At 38.9% G+C, this 19,086-nt stretch overlaps 1 protein-coding gene across 2 annotated transcripts in view; it reads left to right on the top strand.

Moving 5' to 3' along the window:
- Positions 1 to 19,086, top strand: part of GRIA3 (glutamate receptor, ionotropic, AMPA 3) — a 285,940-nt gene that overhangs the window by 197,831 nt on the left and 69,023 nt on the right. For both annotated transcript variants that reach the window (XM_012664833.1, XM_012664832.1), the window contains 3 exons: positions 1,015 to 1,119; positions 2,032 to 2,139; positions 3,308 to 3,514. In XM_012664833.1, coding sequence (XP_012520287.1) covers positions 1,015 to 1,119; positions 2,032 to 2,139; positions 3,308 to 3,514 — 420 coding nt within the window. The remainder of the gene's footprint in view (positions 1 to 1,014; positions 1,120 to 2,031; positions 2,140 to 3,307; positions 3,515 to 19,086) is intronic.

Here is a 19,086-nt window from a genome sequence, read left to right as displayed (position 1 = left end):
CAGACAATTCCCCTCAAATTATTTGTCTTTTCTCACTTCTGAACATTTTCTCATAATATCCGAGTCTAACTGAAAGTCACTCTTTTTCACCTAAGTATTTCACAGGTCTTTTTGTCCTTAAGGCTTAATTCAAATAACATCTAACAAATGACATTTATTTGTGAATTTTTTTTCTTTTCGGACGTCTCAAAGGATTTCGTGTTGCTTAGATGATATTTACATTTTATTCATCCTTCACTATGCCATGCACAATGTAGGAACTCAATAAATATGTTGCATAAATCAAGTGAAAAAATGGTTTTATATTTGTTCAAGATCATGTTTAAATTTTAGAAAGAACTATTCCATTTTGACATAATAATGATAATTAATATAGTTAGCATGTATTATAATGCTTACTACATGTCAGACTATTCTAAACATCATATACGCATAACTCCTTTAATCCTCCCAACAGCTCTGAGGAATAGGTACCACTAGGATTTCCCATTTTTACAGATTAGAACACTGAGGTAGAAAAGCATTAAGGAACATGCCCAAGGTCATCCAGTTAGTAAGTGTTGAAGCTAGAAAATGAATCCAGGAGCTCCAGAGCCCATGCTACTGACACCAGATTATGTTCTGATATTGGAAGTACTAAGACACAGCCATGGCCCTCAAGGAACTCACAGTTTAGAATGTATTACCCTAATTAAAGGAGTAGTCTGAAGAGTATTCTTAAGAAGGGACTAGTAGAAATTTTGGATCTGAAAAAAGTGGTGGTAGAGCCCTCACTGTATCATGTAGGTAACAGCCTCTCACACCTACTCAATGCTTCATAACTAAAAGGCAAACCGAGAAAATAATGCAGAAGAAATGAAGATCTGTATGGACTTGATCTGGTAGATAGAGCTCAATGACTCAAGATAAAAATTCTCCAAGATTACAAGATCTGTCAGTTGACCTCATCCTAGACACCTAGAAGGCAACAATAAGGCGCTATTTTAAAATTTTACATTTTTCCCTTTCTACCAGGTGCAAGTACAAGGAATGACTGGAAACATCCAATTTGACACTTATGGACGTAGGACAAATTATACTATCGATGTATATGAAATGAAAGTCACGGGCTCTCGAAAAGTAAGTAACCAAAACAGACATCCAAAGAAAAATCTCTTCGAAGGAGACAACACCTAGATGCAAGAAAATAGGTGGTAAGAAGCACATGCAAAGGAAATTCCCACACATTATTTTTTGCCTTTCCATTTAGTGAGGAATGTAGATATGATGCACAGAGTTGTTTTGGAATCAGAATGATCATCTACACATTTTTAAAGGAGGATTTCCCTCTGAGGCTGGTCCTATAAAAGTGGTAGACTCATGAGTTATTAACAGCTTCCTACAATAAAGGAAAGGAATCACAAATTTTATAGCACCTTGTTATTTAAACAGAAGCTTCCAAAGTACATAAGGTTTTAGCAAAAGAATTGGAAAATAGGTGTTTTTCCACCTTGCCGACTCATCCACCAAACAAATTCTTGGACACAGTACCTTTGTCTGTAGCTGAATTTTATAGTGACTGCTTTGCTTCTGTCACACTAATAATTAAGTTAGCCACAAAATGGGAATTTATTAGCCATTTGATAAAACCTGAGCATAAAATATCTTGTGTCATTTCTACAGGATATTCACTGGTTTCCTACCCCCAACCCCCAGCTTTCCTATAGTTCAAAACAAAGTATTTTTCTGCTATAAGAGTTTAAAGAAATAAAAAGCCTCATAATTCTACAGTGGATCAAATTATTTTAAAAAATATAAGTCAGGGTGAGGTAGGGACAGGAACCCCCAGAATGAAGGAACAGCACATCTATTTGTGTGTCCATGTTGGAGTCCTGGCAGGAGTGGCAAGACAGAGGGAGACAGGGTGTCAATCATTGTAAAGCTCAAGCTACTGGGGAAAAACAAAGTTTTGTTCCACAACAGCATTTGAATTTCATGCAGTACTTTTTGAGTGAAAAATAGGCATGCATGTCAAATGTCTTCTCTTTCTAGGCTGGCTACTGGAATGAGTATGAAAGGTTTGTGCCTTTCTCGGATCAGCAAATCAGCAATGACAGTGCGTCCTCAGAGAACCGCACCATAGTAGTAACTACCATTCTGGTAAGTGTGGACAGAGAGGAGGTTGGCTTTCTGTCCAACAAGATTTCTGTTTTCTGAAAAACATCACTCAGTTAGTAGGAAATACCTCAAGTTCAAGCAATGAAAACAGGGCAGCTCAGGAAACACTCAAAGTAGCTTGCCATGATGATGAACAGAATGTCATTAAAAAAAAAAAAGAATAGTAATTTAGAACAGTTTCAAATATCGTTCTCCTCTTTCCCCCTGTCCCTGCCTCTGCCCCTGTAGGATTGATCCTTCATCCAGACTTGAAACCTAATTCTTCACTGAAGAAGGCAGCATTGTGTGGAGGAGAGAGTAGATTAGGGTTCTAACATTAGGTCTCCGCTAACCTTTGTAGCTGTGCAAGTCACAACTTCTCTGAGCCTCAGGTTGTCGTTTTCTTATTTTATGGAAGGGGTATAATAATAATCTCCTAGATATGTCATAAGACTATTTCAGGGCCCAATTTACCACATGAAGAAGCTTTTCTGAAAAACTCAAAACACTGTTAAAATGTGAGATTGTATTGTCATTTAGTTTTAAAACATTTTTCTAAAAGCTGATTTGTTTTTACTGAACAAAGTACAAAGCTGGGTTAAAAACAAGTATGCCACTAGGTGTGAAACTATGACTAACAGAATGAAGACTTGGCTGAAGTTTATCTTTCATTTAAACATACATAATCAAATACTCCCTTTGTCTTGGAGATTATACTAGACCCTGGGATATAAAAATAAAAAATCCACAGACCTCAAGCTCACAAAGATCATAGTGTTTCCCCAGCGTTTGCCTCAACTGGCTGTGATACATACATGGTAAATCTTGAGAAATCAAAGGCAGTTTACCTTCATGTAACTAAGGGAAATATCTCTTCCCAATGTGACTAAATTGAAGACTTCATAGGTGAAAACTGGTCCTTCTTTCAAACTCCCAAGAAGAACTTAAATCTTTCTCTACTTCCGTAAATTATCAGTTAAGAACTCCAAAAAAATATTTGGCCCAATGGATAGCCAATTGAGGCTCTTCTGCTTATTAAGAAAAAAATTTAAAGGCTCTTTTCACACACCAAATCTCAATAGCCACGGAGGGGGAAATTTCATTATTACATTTATTATCTCTTAGAAAATTGTATAGGAGTAATCCTTTGATCTTGCTTCTGGTCCCAAAGGAATCACCATACGTAATGTATAAGAAGAACCATGAGCAACTGGAAGGAAATGAACGATATGAAGGCTATTGTGTAGACTTAGCCTATGAAATAGCTAAACACGTAAGGATCAAATACAAATTGTCCATTGTCGGTGATGGGAAATATGGCGCAAGGGATCCAGAGACTAAAATATGGAACGGCATGGTTGGGGAACTTGTCTATGGGGTGAGTGTTTTTTCAATTCCGTTTTCATTTACCTCCATGCTTTCCAGTTAACAAAGAAGATAGAGGATTTGGCTTTCAAGTGCAATATTTATCCAACTGTATAGTTTTCATATAGTCTTTAAGAAAAATGTTTTCTTCTACAGTTGAACTCTGTAAAGGTAGGTTGTCAATAGTATCCTTTGAGCAATAGGATTATTTTACTAAAAGGAAAGCAGAATTGGGGGATTGTATTTGGTTAACATTAAGCACAGCCTGCCCTCTACTGAAAATCTGTTCTTTCTGTGTTCTCTAGCTCAGGCAGCAGAATCACCACCCACATAGTTCCCTAGCCATCCCCATGATCTTTCCTCATTGTTCCCTTCATACCTAGTCAGTCACCATGTCCTGTGAATTCTACTCTTAAAGTTCTCAAATCCAGATGCACCCTTCACCCCCACCATCCTCACCTTAGTTAAGGTTCTTACGATTTGTCAGTCATTTAACTGGTTTCCCTGTCTCTGTTCTTGCTCTGGGAAATCAGGTCTCCACATTACTGTAATTTCTCACTTTAAAAATCAGGATAAAATTCAAATTCCTTCGTATGGCAAATAAGGCACTTTTTAATCTAGCACCTGCCTACCTCTCTAGTATCATCTTGTACTCCTTCCCCTTCACACCCAATGTTCCAGCTACAGTAAAGTATGTGTTGTTCCCTGAAGGTGCCGAGCTCTCACTTAGGGTATGCCTGGATGTACTTTTGCCTCTCTTCAGCCAGCTAACACTACCTACTAGTCCTCCAGAACACAGAGGTAATATCTCTTTCAGGAAGCCTTCTCTAGTCCCATCTACTCACCTGCAGTCTGGGTTAGGTGCCCTTGCTTTTTGCTTCCTTATAGTACGTTTTCAATTCATATAGTACTTCTGAACCTATGTTGTAATGATCTATTTACAAGTCCAGCTGCCCTGCTTGACATTGAACTCCTCGAGGACAGAAGACATATCTAATTCATTTTAATGTCTCAGGGCCTGAAACATAAAAGTTCAATAAATACTTGTCGAATTAATGAATGAATAAATGAATAGAATGGCTCTACTAAGGACTTGTTCATAGGCTAAGTGCAAAATAATTAATACTGATAATTAGGGCTTTTAAGAAGGGTACACTGGTATCCTCAGAGCTCCTCAGTGACTTAGTTTTAATGGGAATGTCAGATCTTGGGTAGCCCAATGAGGCATATGGAGATAAGCAGAATTGGACGTAAGAACTGTGCATTAGGTGAACCAGCACTAGAGAACTAACCCAGGTGCAGGTGGTGGCCGTAGAGGTTTAGTTCTAACAGACAAGGATTACTTGCAATGATTGGTCCCCATCTAGACAACAGGTAAAAAGAAGACAGAGGAATCTAGGAGGTGGAGATGCTAAGAAATCTCAGTTGGCAAGAAGCAAACATCCAGGCTATCTACTGGGCTGAGGTTCAGGAGAAGCACTCTAGTGTTTAAGATGGGAGCCAGCAAGAATAAGGTACATCCCTCCAATCATAAGAGAGTACTGGGGTCGCTAAATAAGTTTTGGGGATAGGTCTTTATGTAGAAGCACAAAGGCAGAAACTCATTTCTAAAAATAAGGGCACAGAAATGTAATGAAGGCTTAAAATGAGGCTGGACCCCAGGAATCAAAACTGGAGCACCATCTTCCAGTCAGACAAGCAGCAAGACAACTTGAATCTCAGTCCCTATCTATAGGACTGAAGCCAGTTATCTCCTGTCTTGTGTCAAGGTTGGTCCTGGGAACTGGGGTAGGGCTGAGTGGCAGATGAGATTCAAGTGGATCCAGAAGTGAGAAAGAGAAGAATTTATAATGTCAGAGAGGGCTGAACAAGGGACAGAGCACTTGTCATGATTTCTGAGGACCCTGAGAAGCTCTGAACCTCCTTGACATAGCTCTTACCTCTTACTTTACAAGTTGGTGAAAATTCTAATGCCTTCTTCTCTTTCCTGTCACTCATCTCCCTAACACTTAGGCTCCAAGAGATCTTGTCCTGCTTACAGCTGTCCCTTGCTCTTAGCACATTACTTGATACATAGTAAATGCTCACTTTTTGCTTTAATTAATCAACGCCTGGCATATAGTAATGCCTAGCCAATATTCATTAAATTGAGTTAATGGTAGGATATAATCCTATAATAATTATAATATTATTATTATTATTAGCTACCACTTGTATATTTACTGTTTGTCAGATCCTGTGCTAAGTGCTTTACAGGCATTATATAATTTACTTTCACAAGATGCCTCTGAAGAAGGTGACATTATTAACCTCTTTCTACATGTGAGAAAATTGAGGCCTAGAGAGGTAAAGTCACATGCCAAAGACCAAACAGCTGTAGCAACTATCTTAGTTCATTCAGACTGCTATAACAAGATACAATAGTAAACTGGGTAGCTTATAAATAACACAAATTTATTTCTCACAGTTCTGGAGGCCGGAAGTCCAAGATCAAGGCAGATTCATTGTCTGGTGAAGGCTCACTTTCAGGCCCATAGACGGTGCCTTCTTGCTGTGTCCTCATGTGGTGGAAGTGGTGTAGGGTCTCTCTTAGGCCCCTTTTACAAAAGAGCTAATCCCATTTGTGAAGGCTTTGCCCCCATCACCTAATCATCTCCCAAAGGCCCCACTTCCTGATACCATCACCCTGGGGGTTTTGACATGTGAAGGGAGTTTCAACATATGAAGGAAGGACACAAATATTCAGACCATAGCAGTAACACAATGATTTGAAACTAAGTCATTGACTCTGAAGTCCATGTTTTTATTTTTAATATTTCATTTATTTTTTACTTTTAATTATGCATACATAATAGTTGTTTATCTTTATAGGGTACACGTGATGATTTGATATAGACATACAATGTGACTTAATCAAATCAGGGTAATCGAGGTATCCATCACCTCAGGCAATTATCATTTCTTTCTGTTAGGAACATTCCAGTTCCACTCTTAGTTATTTTAAAGTATACCCTAACTTATTGTTGATTATAGTCACTTTATTGTGCTATCAAATATCGGTCATTCTATTTAACTGTTTAATTATATTTTTGTAACCATTAACCATCCCCACTTCATCCCTCCCTCCCTGCTACCCTTCCAACCTCTGGTAACCATCATTCTCTTCTGCCTCCATGAGATTGTTTTTAGTGTTTAGCTCCCTCATATGAGTGAGAACATGTGAGATTTGTTGTTCTGTGCTTGGCTTATTTCATTTAACATAATGTTCTCCAGTTCGATCAATGTTGCAAATGGCAGGATTTCATTCTTTTTGTGGCGATATAATATTCCATTGTGTATCTGTAACACAAATACTTTGTCCATTCATCTGTTGATGGACACCTCAGGTTAATTCCAAATCTTGCCTATTGTGTATAGCGCTCCAATAAACATGGAAGTGCAGATATCTTTTCAATACACTGATTTCCCCTGCTTTGGATGTATACCCAGCAGTGGGGTTGATGGGTCATATGGTAGTTCTATTTTTAGTTTTTTCAGGAACCTCCATACTGTTTAACATAGTGGTTACACTAATTTATATTCCCACCAACAGTGTACAAGCATTCCCCTTTCTCCAAATCCTCGATGGCATTTGTTATTGCTTGTCTTTTTGACAAAAGCCATTTTAACTGGGGCAAGATGATATCTCATTGTAGTTTTGATTTGAATTTCTCTGATGACGAATGATGTTGAGCATTTTTTCATATGCCTGTTGGCCATTTGTATGTCTTCTTTTGAGAAATGTCTATTCAGATTTTTTGCTCGTTTTTAAATCGGATTATTTGATTTTTTTTTCTCATTGAGTTGTTGGAGCTCCTTATATATTCTGGTTATTAATCCCTTGCCAGATGGGTAGTTTGCAGAAATTTCTCCCATTCTGTGGGTTGTCTCTTCCCTTTGTTGATTGTTTCCTTTGCTGTGCAGAGGCTTTTTAGCTTAATGTGATCCCATTTGTTCAATTTTGCTTTGGTTGCATGTGCTTTGGATATTACTCAAGAAGTCCTTGCCCAAACCAATGTCCTGAGTGCATTTCCCCAATGTTTTCTTTTAGTAGTTTCACAGTTTCAGGTCTTAGATTTCAGTTGTTAATCCATTTTTATTTGATTTTTGTATATGGTAAGAGATAAGGGTCTAGTTTCATTCTTCTGCATATGGATATTCAGTTTTCCCAGCACCATTTATTGAAGAGACTGTCCTTTCCCCACTGTATGTTCTTGGCACCTTTGTCAAAGATAAATTCACTATAGATGTGTGGATCTATTTCTGAGTTCTCTATGCTTGTCCATTAGTCTATGTGTCTGTTTTTATGCCAATACCATGCTGTTTTGGTTACTAGAGTTCTGTAGTATAATTTGAAGTCAGGTAATGTGATTCCTCCAGTTTTGTTCTTTTTGCTCAGGATGGCTTTGGATATTCTGGGTCTTTTGTGGTTCCATATAAATTTTAGCATTTTTTTTTCCTATTTCTGTGAAGAATGTCATTTGTATTTTGATGGGGATTGCATTGAATCTGTAGATTGCTTTGCATAGTATGGACATTTTAACAATATTGATTCTTCCAATCCACAAGCGTGGAATATCTTTTCATTTTTCTGTCCACTTCAATTCTTTTCATCAATGTTTTATAGTTTTTGTTACAGAGATCTTTCATTTCTTTGGTTAATTCCTAGGTATTTTATTTTATTTGTAGCTATTGTAAAGGGATTACTTTCTTGGTTTCTTCTTTAGATTGTTTACTGTTGGCATATAGAAATGCTACTGATCTTTGTGTGTTGATTTTGCATCCTGCAACTGTAATGAATTTGTTTATCAGTTCTAATAGTTTTTTGTGGAATCTTTAGTTTTCTCTAGATATAAGATCATATCATCTGCAAACAAGGATAATTTGACTTCTGCCTTTCCAATTTGGATGCCCTTTTTTTCTTTCTCTTGTCTCACTACTCTAGCTAGAACTTCCAGTATTATGTTGAATAACAGTGGTGAGAGTGGGCATCCTTGCCTTGTTCTAGATCTTAGAGGAAAGGCTTTCAGTTTTTTCCCATTCAGTATGATACTTGCTGTGGGTCTATCATGTATGGCTTTTATCATGTTGAGATAAGTTGTTTCTATACCAGTTTTTTGAGAGTTTTTATCATGAAGGGATATTGAATTTTATTAAATCATTTTTCAGCATAGCATCAATTGAAATGATCATATTGTTTTTGTCCTTCATTCTGCTGATATGATGTATCACATTGATTGATTTGCTTATGTTGAACCATCCTTGCATCCCTGGGATGAATCTCACTTAATTATGATGAATAATCTTTTTAATGTACTGTTGAATTCAGTTTGCTAGTATTTTATTGAGGATTTTTGCATGTATGTTCATCAGAGATATTGGCCTATAGTTGTCTTTTCTTGTTGTGTCTTTGTCTGATTTTGGTATCAGGGTGATACAGGCCTTGTAGAATGAGTTTGGAAGTATTCCCTCCTCCTCGTTTTTTGGAATAGTTTAAGTAGGATTGGTATTAGTTCTTCTTTGAATGCTTGGTAGAATTCAGCAGTGAAGCCATCGGGTCCTGGGCTTTTCTTTGACGGGAGATATTTTATTACTGTTTCTATCTTGTTATTTGTTATTGGTTTATTCAGGTTTTGGATTTTTTTCTGGTTCAAACTTGGTAGGTTGTATTTGTCTAGGAATTTATCCGTTTCTTCTAGGTTATCCCATTTATTGGCATATAGTTGCTCATAGTAGTCTCTAATGATCCTTTGGATTTCTGCAGTATCAGTTTTAATGTTTCCTTTTTCATCTCTGATTTTATTTATTTGGGTCCTTTTCTTTGTTAGTCTGGCTAAAGGTGTGTCAATTTTCTTTATCTTTTTAAATAAAAACAACTTTTGTTGATCTTTTGCATTATTTTTTGTTTTAATTTCATTTATTTCTGCTTTGATCTTTATTATTTCTTTTCTTCTACTAATTTTGGGTTTGGTTTGCTCTTGTTTTCCTAGTTCTTTGAGATGCATTTTTAGGTTGTTTATTTGAAGCTTTTCTACTTTTTGATGTGGGCACTTATTGCTATAAATTTTCCTCTTATTACTGAGTTTGCTGTATCCCACAGGTTTTGATGTGTTGTGTTTTCATTTTCATTGGTTTCAAGAAATTTTTAAATTTCCTTCTTAATCTCTTCATTGACCCACTGGTCATTCAGGAGCATATTGTTTAATTTCCATGTGTTTGTATGCTTTCCAATGTTCCTCTTGTTACTGATTTCTAGTTTTATTGCATTGTGGTTAGAGAAAATACTTCGTATGATTTCAATTATTTTGAATTTTTAAGACTTGTTTTGTGTCCTAACATATGGTCTATCCTTGAGAATGATCCATGAGCTCACTAGAAGAATGTGTATTCTGCAGCTGTTGGATGAAATATTCTATAAATATCTATTAGGTCTATTTGGTCTATAGTACAGATTAAGTCCAATGTTTCTTTGTTGATCTACTTCTGCTACTTTTAGTTTTCACTTTCACGAAATATCTTTTTCATCCCTTTATTTTCAGTCTATGTGCATCTTTATGGGTGAAGTATATTTCTTGCAGATGACATATAGTTGGCTTTTTTTTTTTGAGACAGAGTCTCACTCTGTTGCCCTGGCTAGAGTGAGTGCCGTGGTGTTAGCCTAGCTCACAGCAACCTCAAACTCCTGGGCTCAAGTGATCCTACTGCCTCAGCCTCCCGAGTAGCTGGGACTCCAGGCATGCGCCACCATGCCCGGCTAATTTTTTTTATTTTTAGTTGTCCAATTAATTTCTTTCTATTTTTAGTAGAGACGGGGTCTCGCTCTTGCTCAGGCTGGTTTCGAACTCCTCAGCTCAAACAATCCGCCCGCCTCGGCCTCCCAGAGTGCTAGGATTACAGGCGTGAGCCACCGCACCCGGCCAAGTTGGCTTTTTCTTAATTCATTGAGCCACTATATGTCTTTTGATTGGAGAGTTTAGTCCATTCACATTCAATGTTATTATTTATAGGTAAAGACTTACTACTGCCATGTTATTTGATTTCTGGTTGTTTTATGGGCCTCTCTTTCTTTTTTACTTCCTTCCTTCTTTTGTTAAAAGTGATTTTCTCTGGTATTATGTTTAATTTCTTGTTTTTTATTTTTTGTGTGTCTGTTGTAGGTTTTTTGATTTGAGGTTACTATGAGGTTTGCTAAATACATTTTATAACCAATTATTTTAAACATATGACAACTCTGCTTACAAACAAAGAGAAATCTAACAGAAATTCTACCCTTTAACTCCACCTCCCCCCACTTTTTAACTTTTTGTTGTTTCCATCCATATCTTTTTATACTATCTCTCTCTCAAAAATTTGTTGTAGTTATTTTTGATAGATTTGTCTTTTAGTCTTCCTACTCAAGATATAAGTGGTTTATATACCACAATTACAGCAATACAGTATTCTGTATTTGTGTACTTACTGTTACCAGTGAGTTGTATACCTTCAGATGATTTCTTATTGTTCGTTAATGTTCCTTTCTTTCATATTGAAGAACTTTTAGTGTTTCTTGTAGAACAGGTGTGGTGTTGATGAAATCCCTCAGCTTATGTTTGTCTGGGAAAGTCATTAATCTCCATATATTGCTTCTTCTTTCCAATTTGTCTACCTATGAGTGAGGTAGCTTGAGAATTAGAGAGTTTCTTATATGCTTAGTGATTTAGATGCCATCTCTCCACTTCTTAATGGGTAAATATTCTCCAGGAAGAACTTTCCCATCTTTTCCCTCCAGTTCTTTTTACTAAAGACAAAAGCAATAGCCAGGGAAGGCTCTTACAAAAAATGTCCTCCTCCCTCCCCTGACCTAAAACAACTTTCTGATGCTTTCTGGGCTTATAACATGAGGTGATTCCAGAGAACTGACAGAAAACCAAGCAATTGGAGACGACTACCAAACTCTGTTTTCCTCTAAAACCTATGGCTATGAAAAATACATTCTTATCATGCTTGGAGTAAGAGCTCTCTGTTAGGGAGGATGATCTCATAAGCTAAATGTATCTTCATCTTCATTTATAAGTTTTAGTCTTTTGGCATTGGGAAGTTTGCAACTTCTCTATCAATGATAGAAATGGAGAAAAATGAAAACACAGGCTTTCATTTCTGGAAGGCCTGGCCTCCAGTGGGTTTACAAGTTGCTGAAGAAAAAGAGGAGTAGAAAACCCCTAGTGATTTCTGTAAGTTTTTAATGAGCAAAAGGATGGAGAACAGGAAACTTTCTTGCAGTGAACATGAAAACTATACAGATGGGCCCTGCTTTATCTTTAGGGTGTTTTCCTTTATGCTTTTAGTATGTAAAACAGATCAGAGCAGAAAAAAATGAAGAAAGTCAGCGATGAAGAAAGCTTTGCAAAGGAGATTTCAGTGTTGGCCATAAAGTCTCAAGAAAGAGTCAAAATGAATTAAATTTGTTAAAGAATAAAGAAGCCAATCAGCTTCTTTTCAGATGATTCCTAAAAGGGTTTTTTTTTCCCTCTAAAGAAATTCAAATCAAGGTTGATGTTGGGGCACCTTGTATCTCTAAGAAGGCTATTTTTGAAACAAACGTCAGTAGGACACAATGTGCCCCATTATGTAAGCCCTTCAGAACATTGTGGACTTGAAACTGTCCACCTGCTTTTAGCAGTTTTGATTTTGAGCTGGATATCTGTAACACCATCACATAGTAATTGTCCCAGCTCAGATGGCTTACAGACCACAAGTTTTTATGGCTCCCAAATAGCATGTGTTTTAAGAGAGCATTTAAAAACAGCATTTTTTGCTAGCAGGGCTCTTAAACATCCTTAAGCCTGCCTTTTCATTCATTTTACAGATGAATATGGGGACTAGCTAGAACTGGACATGAGAACTGCCCATTGAGTAAATCAAGATATCAAAGCCTGATGGAAATGACAATGGTGACAGGGTTATGACAAGGTCAAAAAATCCCACAGTTGGCCGGGCGTCGTGGCTCACGTCTGTAATCCTAGCACTCTGGGAGGCCGAGGCGGGCGGATCGTTCTGAGCTCAGGAGTTCGAAACCAGCCTGAGCAAGAGCGAGACCCCATCTCTACTAAAATTAGAAAGAAATTAATTGGACAACTAAAAATATATAGAAAAAATTAGCCGGGCATGGTGGCGCATGCCTGTAGTCCCAGCTACTCGGGAGGCTGAAGCAGAAGGATCGCTTGAGCCCAGGAGTCTGAGGTTGCTGTGAGCTAGGATGACGCCACGGCACTCTAGCCGGGGCAACACAGTGAGACTCTGTCTCAAAAAAAAAAAAAAATCCCACAGTTTAGCAGCCCAGGTTTCATGACTACTGGTCTAGTGTTCTGTCGACTGGGTTACACTGGCTTAGTTTACTATGCTTGTCAGATTATGGCAAGACTGGTATTGTATCAGTTAGATACAGCATCCCCACATGGTTTCCAGGGGTTTGCAATCTAGTTGGATTATAACCTTTTCCACGCAAGATACTTCTCCTGATTATCTATGGCCTCCAGGATAAGGTAATATACATCTCTAGTTATCACCTGAAATATTTGAAAACCCAATGTAAACAGCTGGGGGGTTCTGCCCTTGGAGAGGAATAAAAGAAAGTCAGGAAAGGGGCTAGAAGGAAATTGAGGCCCTAATTAACAATAGGACATCTCCGAATGGGCAGCTGCCCTGTTCTTTATGTTCCTAGCACTTAGAACTAAGGATAAAGAGGAGGGGGCTTGCTTTGGGAAAGGCCCAACAAGCTACTGCCCAGATTGGTTCCTGTGGCCTGGAAGACAGCAGAGAGCTTGGGAACAGAGATGAGGTTAGGTGGCTGGTTGATTACAGGTCACATTCTCTGGGTGTCCCCAGACTCCTTCACACTCTCCGAACAAATGGCAATTTTACAGATACTGTTTGCACTGACATTTCTCTGCCTAGAAGAAATTATCTCTTAGGTTGTCACTATCTTAAGCTAGATTCATTTTCCATTAAGAAAGGCAGAAAGTCGATCTGTCCTTCTAGCTAAAAGGCAGAAAAGCAAGTGTCCAGTAACAGATGCCAAATAATCTTCTATTCTTCAGGTGATTGCACTGAGCTTTGGCAGAAGGGCTGATGATTTGATAAAAGCGTCCCCTCCTTCAAACAGTGCATGTGAACTCCAGGAAGAAGCATTCATGACGCTTGGAAGTCTGCCATTCTAACCACAGAGGGTGGGGGAATATTTCCAACCAAATGTCACACAAGGCCTTCATCCAGCTCCAGGGACACTCCTTTATCTTCACTTTGTCTTTAACTCTCTCAGCTCCCCAAGGACAAGGAGTCCTAATCGATAGATCCAGTCTGGGACATCTGTTCTGGATAAAGAAACTACGAGATCCTGTTGTGACACTGCTTGTTGTTGCATGGATTTAAATAGGCCTCATCCTTTTCTCCAGATCTTAAAAATTGTTGACAGTAAATATCCCATAGAGTACAGCCAATAAAGCAGTGTAAGTCTTGTTCCTCAACACACGGCAATTATCCTCCTATTGTCTAGCTTGATTCTGCCCTACTCTTTTCTCTGACACATTTAAACTTCCCAAAGGAAATGTCTGCCAAAGGCTACTAGAGCCTTGTGATTGATACAGGGATAGGAGGAGGTCAGGTCATGCCTGCTTCTTCTCTCCGGTAACATAATACTCTATGCATTACACATCAATACGTTCTCTACTCCCTCTCTCCCATCCTCTCCCTTGCTTTCAGAAAGTGCTTTAAAATGGTGGCTGACAAGTTCCTGCTCATGCATAGTCTCCAGGTGGGTTACAAGTTTTATATCAGATGACAAGATGAAAATAAGATACAAAACTTCTAGCTCAAAGAATTTTTAAAACTACATTTAAACTAAGTGTCATCTCTTCCTAAAATCTCTCAGATTCTTAAGTGTGTCATCCCTATACATATGAGTTTGTTGGTTTTTAAGTTTTATGAAATTTACAACTTTGGCAACCCATCTATGAAAAAGGATTATAAATCCCCTCAAGCTAAATCCCCTCCAATAATACAGTTGTTCCAGGTTTGCCACTGGTGACTGAAAAAAATCAAACCTAATTTAGTGTGTTTACTGAGCCCACACAGTCACTCTTAAACTGCTTGATTAAAATCCTTTAAGTAGTCAAGATACGAGCAAAAACACTAGCAAACTCTTACCCTGATCTCTTTCCATTTGCTGGTTTTTGTCTGTCAAAAAGGGTATGAGCACCCTCGTACCACTTTCTTACTCACCTAGGTTTCTGAAAATGAGTTGCCTACTGCTATTACCAACACAAGCAGAGGCTTAAAGACAAAAGGGTACTGGAGTGGTTTGGGACACCCCAAGAGAGGCACTTCATTATTGAGTAAGAATATCACTTACTCACCAGCTTCATACATAGTTCTTAACACTCTCTCCCAGCCATAGATGGTTTTCATAAGAACAGAGACCAAGAAAGGAATTCCATTTGAGGAGTGGCCTTTTTCAGTTTTTCATCAACATGGGCCTCCTAAATCTTTAACTTGCCTTGAAAGTGACCTTCCCCCTCATCTGCATGCTATGGTAGTCTCAGGAGAGCTAAATGAGTATTTTTGGCAGTTCGTTATCTGCTCCTCCCCATTTCCTTTAATAATCAAGTCAATTATGGACATTATGCCAAGCAGATCCTAAGTTCTGAAATAACCAACCATCACAGCTGCCTTTTATTATAGAGGAGGGACTAGTAGTGGACAAGGGCTTCTCCAAGGCTGGCTCTGATCTGACAGTTCCGCTGCATTGGTCTCTGACCAAACACACAAGAGAAGGCAGGAGTTGCTAAGTCTCCTACCAAGCTAGCTGTCCTTGAGGCAGTCCGTAGGTCCCTTCCTTTCTATTAGTTGTGCCTTCTTCCACCTGCTTTTCACTATTCCTTTGCTTTTTTTCCATCTATCGTAGGTCTTTTTTTAAGGTTCTGCATGGGAAAATCTCATTTTAGAGCCAGGTTCACCTCAGTGAGGCATAACTATGCACAGATTTAATGCCATTGGGGGTTACACCCTCCAAAAAACAAACTCCACCTTCTTTGAAAAAGCTCCTTAGAAAGAAACCATTCAGAAAAGGTAGAAATGGCAGGCTGAGGGGAAAAGGCAAATGCCTGAGGGAAGCAGATTTTTCTTGTCTTTTGCGATTTCAAAAGTACTTCAAACTAGGAATGGCCTCCTTTAGGAATCTGTTCTTTTGCTGAATGTACCTGGGAACCAGACAACAAGAAGTCCTGCTTTGTCTATTCAGCCACCTCTTGTTAGTTTTTAGTGGTGCTTGCCATGTAGTGGCATCAGAATCCCAGGTTTCAGCACCAAAGATGTCGGGATGGAAGTCTGTTCTTGGTTCTTCGTGTGCTCTTGGCCAAAGAATGACCAGACACACCAAAGTGTCAGTTCCAGACTATTATCCTGGTCCTCTGACTCCTTTCTTGGAAAAACCACCAGCAAAGCCAATTCGATGGAGTAACCTCAGGCAGGGAGCAGTTTCACAAGAGCAGCTCTTTATTGTAGAATAAAATGGGGTCTGTCTCTGTGAGTGGAGACAAGACAGACCAACTCACTCACTGATTGACCCACTCACTCCTGACTTCTTGGATTGTTTCCTTGTATTAACTCAGTCTGGAGGAAAGCTCTTGGGAGGTGTAGGATGTTATCAAATGATCAACAGGTGTCCTTAAAATTCCATCTGTGTATATGAGCTCTCTCTAAGAAAGCCCACCTTGGGGAGGGGAGGCAGTGAACTGCAATGAAGATTCATGTTAATGGTATATTAATTATCCTTAGGTTACTCTAGGTCACTTTCTAAATCTTATTGTGCCTGAGCAGGGGAATTCCTAGATTGATAAAGCATTCCCTCCTTCCCCAGGCGTAGCAGTTGCTCAGGATAGGATTAAGGGTGGGGCAGCACCAAAATGGAGTGCCGTCCTTGTCATTCTTCCGAGGTGGAGTAATTGCTCCAAACAGCACCAAAACAGGGAACCCTTGTCTGGAGAAGAGCCGGAGATCCTAACTATCTACCTAGCAGTGGGTGTTTCAGTTGCTGAGTTAGAGTTTCTTTATTTTAAAGGGAGTCAAGATTCCCAAACTCCTTTCTGTATCTGCTTGAAAAGAGCCCAAATCCCGTAAATTCAGTCCAAAGTGATTTTCTCTCACAAATGTCCCCTTATTTATTCCTTCCAAAACAAACAAATGGCACTTTCTCCTAGAACTATATTTTAGACTTAAAAGATCAAAAACCTACTTAAATTAAGTAATTAAATTCAAATGAGATCAAGTGGGAAATGATATTAGAGAGATATTTACATGTTCTTAGCAGGAGACAGAGTCATGTTGGCAAGGAGAGGAGGTGGCTTTATCTGTGAATTCTCTTGGCATGACAAAACTCTTTCTAGCTGATTCAGACTTTCTCTGCCAAAAACCCTTCTGGCTTTCTGGCCAATTCCATTCTCCTCTGTAGCCTTTGTTTCTATGACCAGGTCTAGCCCCAAGCAAAAAGGTAAAATAGATAAAATTTGTCTTTGGCTTCCCTCCAGTTAGCAATGTGGAACTGGAGATTCAAGAGTGGGTGGCAAGAAGATCAGAGTTGAAGCCATAGATAACAATACTGAGGGGGAAAAATGAAGGACAGAACCTTAAAGAATCTTTCTTATTCCACAAATCTGCATTGAGTATCTCCTAAGCCAGGCACCATGAATAGACTCTGGAGGATACAAAGGTATGCCTACATTGACAGAGCAGAACTAGGAAGAAAAGCCAAAGAAGGAACATTCAGAGAGGTAGGAGGAGAACTCCTTGTCTTTAGTATCATACAGCCAAGGAAATGTAAAAGGCCTAAGGTGTCACACGAGCAGTTGATGACTGCGGGAAGGTCTTTGAATTTGGCAACCAAATATATAGTTCAAGAAACACTTTCAGTGAATTGGAGGGGCTGGAAGTTAAGTCTCAGGAGTGTAAGGAGAAAGTGGTGTTGAAGTCAAGAGATAGTAAAGGTGTATTTTTTCAAGATTGGTGGTGATAGGAAGAGATGTAATATGGTTAAAAGGGTAGCAGGATCAAAAGATGGGAGGAATGTTTTTGTTTCGTTTTTGTTTGTTACTAAACAGAACTACTTGAGTAGGATTTTAAGTGAATAATCACCTGGAAGGCCACCTGAGCCTGACCCCCACAGTTTCTGATTCCATACATCTGAGAATTGGCATTTCTAACAGGTTACCAGGTGACTTTTGATGCTAGTCCAGAGACTACACTTAGAGAACCACTGGGATAGATTAATAGAGAAGGAAAAATTAAAGATGTAAAAGATGCAATAGATGGAACTGGGTTTTAAGAATGGACAGAGGGGCCGGGCGCGGTGGCTCACACCTGTAATCCTAGCACTCTGGGAGGCCGAGGCGGGTGGATCCCTCAAGGTCAGGAGTTTGAGACCAGCCTGAGCAAGAGCGAGACCCCGTCTCTACTAAAAAAATAGAAAGAAACGATCTGGACAACTAAAGATATATATATAAAAAATTAGCCGGGCATGGTGGCACATGCCTGTAGTCCCAGCTACTTGGGAGGCTGAGGCAGAAGGATCGCTTGAGCCCAGGAGCTTGAGGTTGCTGTGAGCTAGGCTGATGCCACGGCACTCTAGCCCGGGCAACAGGGCCAGACTCTGTCTCAAAAAAAAAAAGAATGGACAGAGGAATATGGGATGCATGGAATAAGTGGATTAAATGTTAGAAAGAGTGTCAGTTTCCAAGAGATAGAAATGCACGGAAGGAATGGATGAAGCTATTGCAATATGTTGACAATTCGAGAGGGACACTGAGGTGACAGAACTTAGATGGCTTCCATTTTATCAGTAAAGAAAGAGGCAAGATCATCTGCAGAGAGGGTAGGACTAATAGGGATTAGGAAAGATGAAAAGTTTGGAATAAGCATCATTTACAAACATAGAATGATTCACAATGTAGAGGAGAATCTACTTTCGGGTGGTAGGTGATGGGTTTAATTTTAGAAAGGATGAGTTTGAGATTTGGTCAGTAGGCAGTGACTTCTGCATGCTTTCTGCAACTTCCACTAGAATATAAAGAATGTAGGATGCCCTCCATTCAGGTAAGTATTTTTGTCTGTCTTGTTCATGCCTTCATTCCTAGCACCTAGGATAGTGCTTGGCACAGAATAGGCACTCAGATGTACATTGGAATGAACATGAGAGGGGTTGGCTGAGGTTGATAATTGCAGATAAAAGTAGTGTATAATAGAAACCTGCGAGTATCTATGGAGTTAGAACATGATGCTGGTTAAGAGAATGAGTTCTGAAGACCAGGGTTCTAATCCCAGCCTCTCAGTGCTTCAATTTCTTCATCTCTAACATGGAAGGATAACTGTACCAACCTCAATGTTGTGAGAATTAAATGAGATAATATGTATAAGGTGATTAGCACAGTAACTCACATAGAGTAAGCACTCAGTAAATATGAGCTAGCTGTTTATCATCTGCATTTCCCCTTAAATTAATTAAGGAGTATTTCTCAACTG

Source organism: Propithecus coquereli, unplaced genomic scaffold, assembly GCF_000956105.1.
Source record: "Propithecus coquereli isolate 6110/MARCELLA unplaced genomic scaffold, Pcoq_1.0 Scaffold92, whole genome shotgun sequence".
Taxonomy (NCBI): domain Eukaryota; kingdom Metazoa; phylum Chordata; class Mammalia; order Primates; family Indriidae; genus Propithecus; species Propithecus coquereli.
The sequence above is the reverse complement of the archived record's forward strand: the minus strand, read 5'-3'. Positions and strand labels throughout refer to the sequence as shown.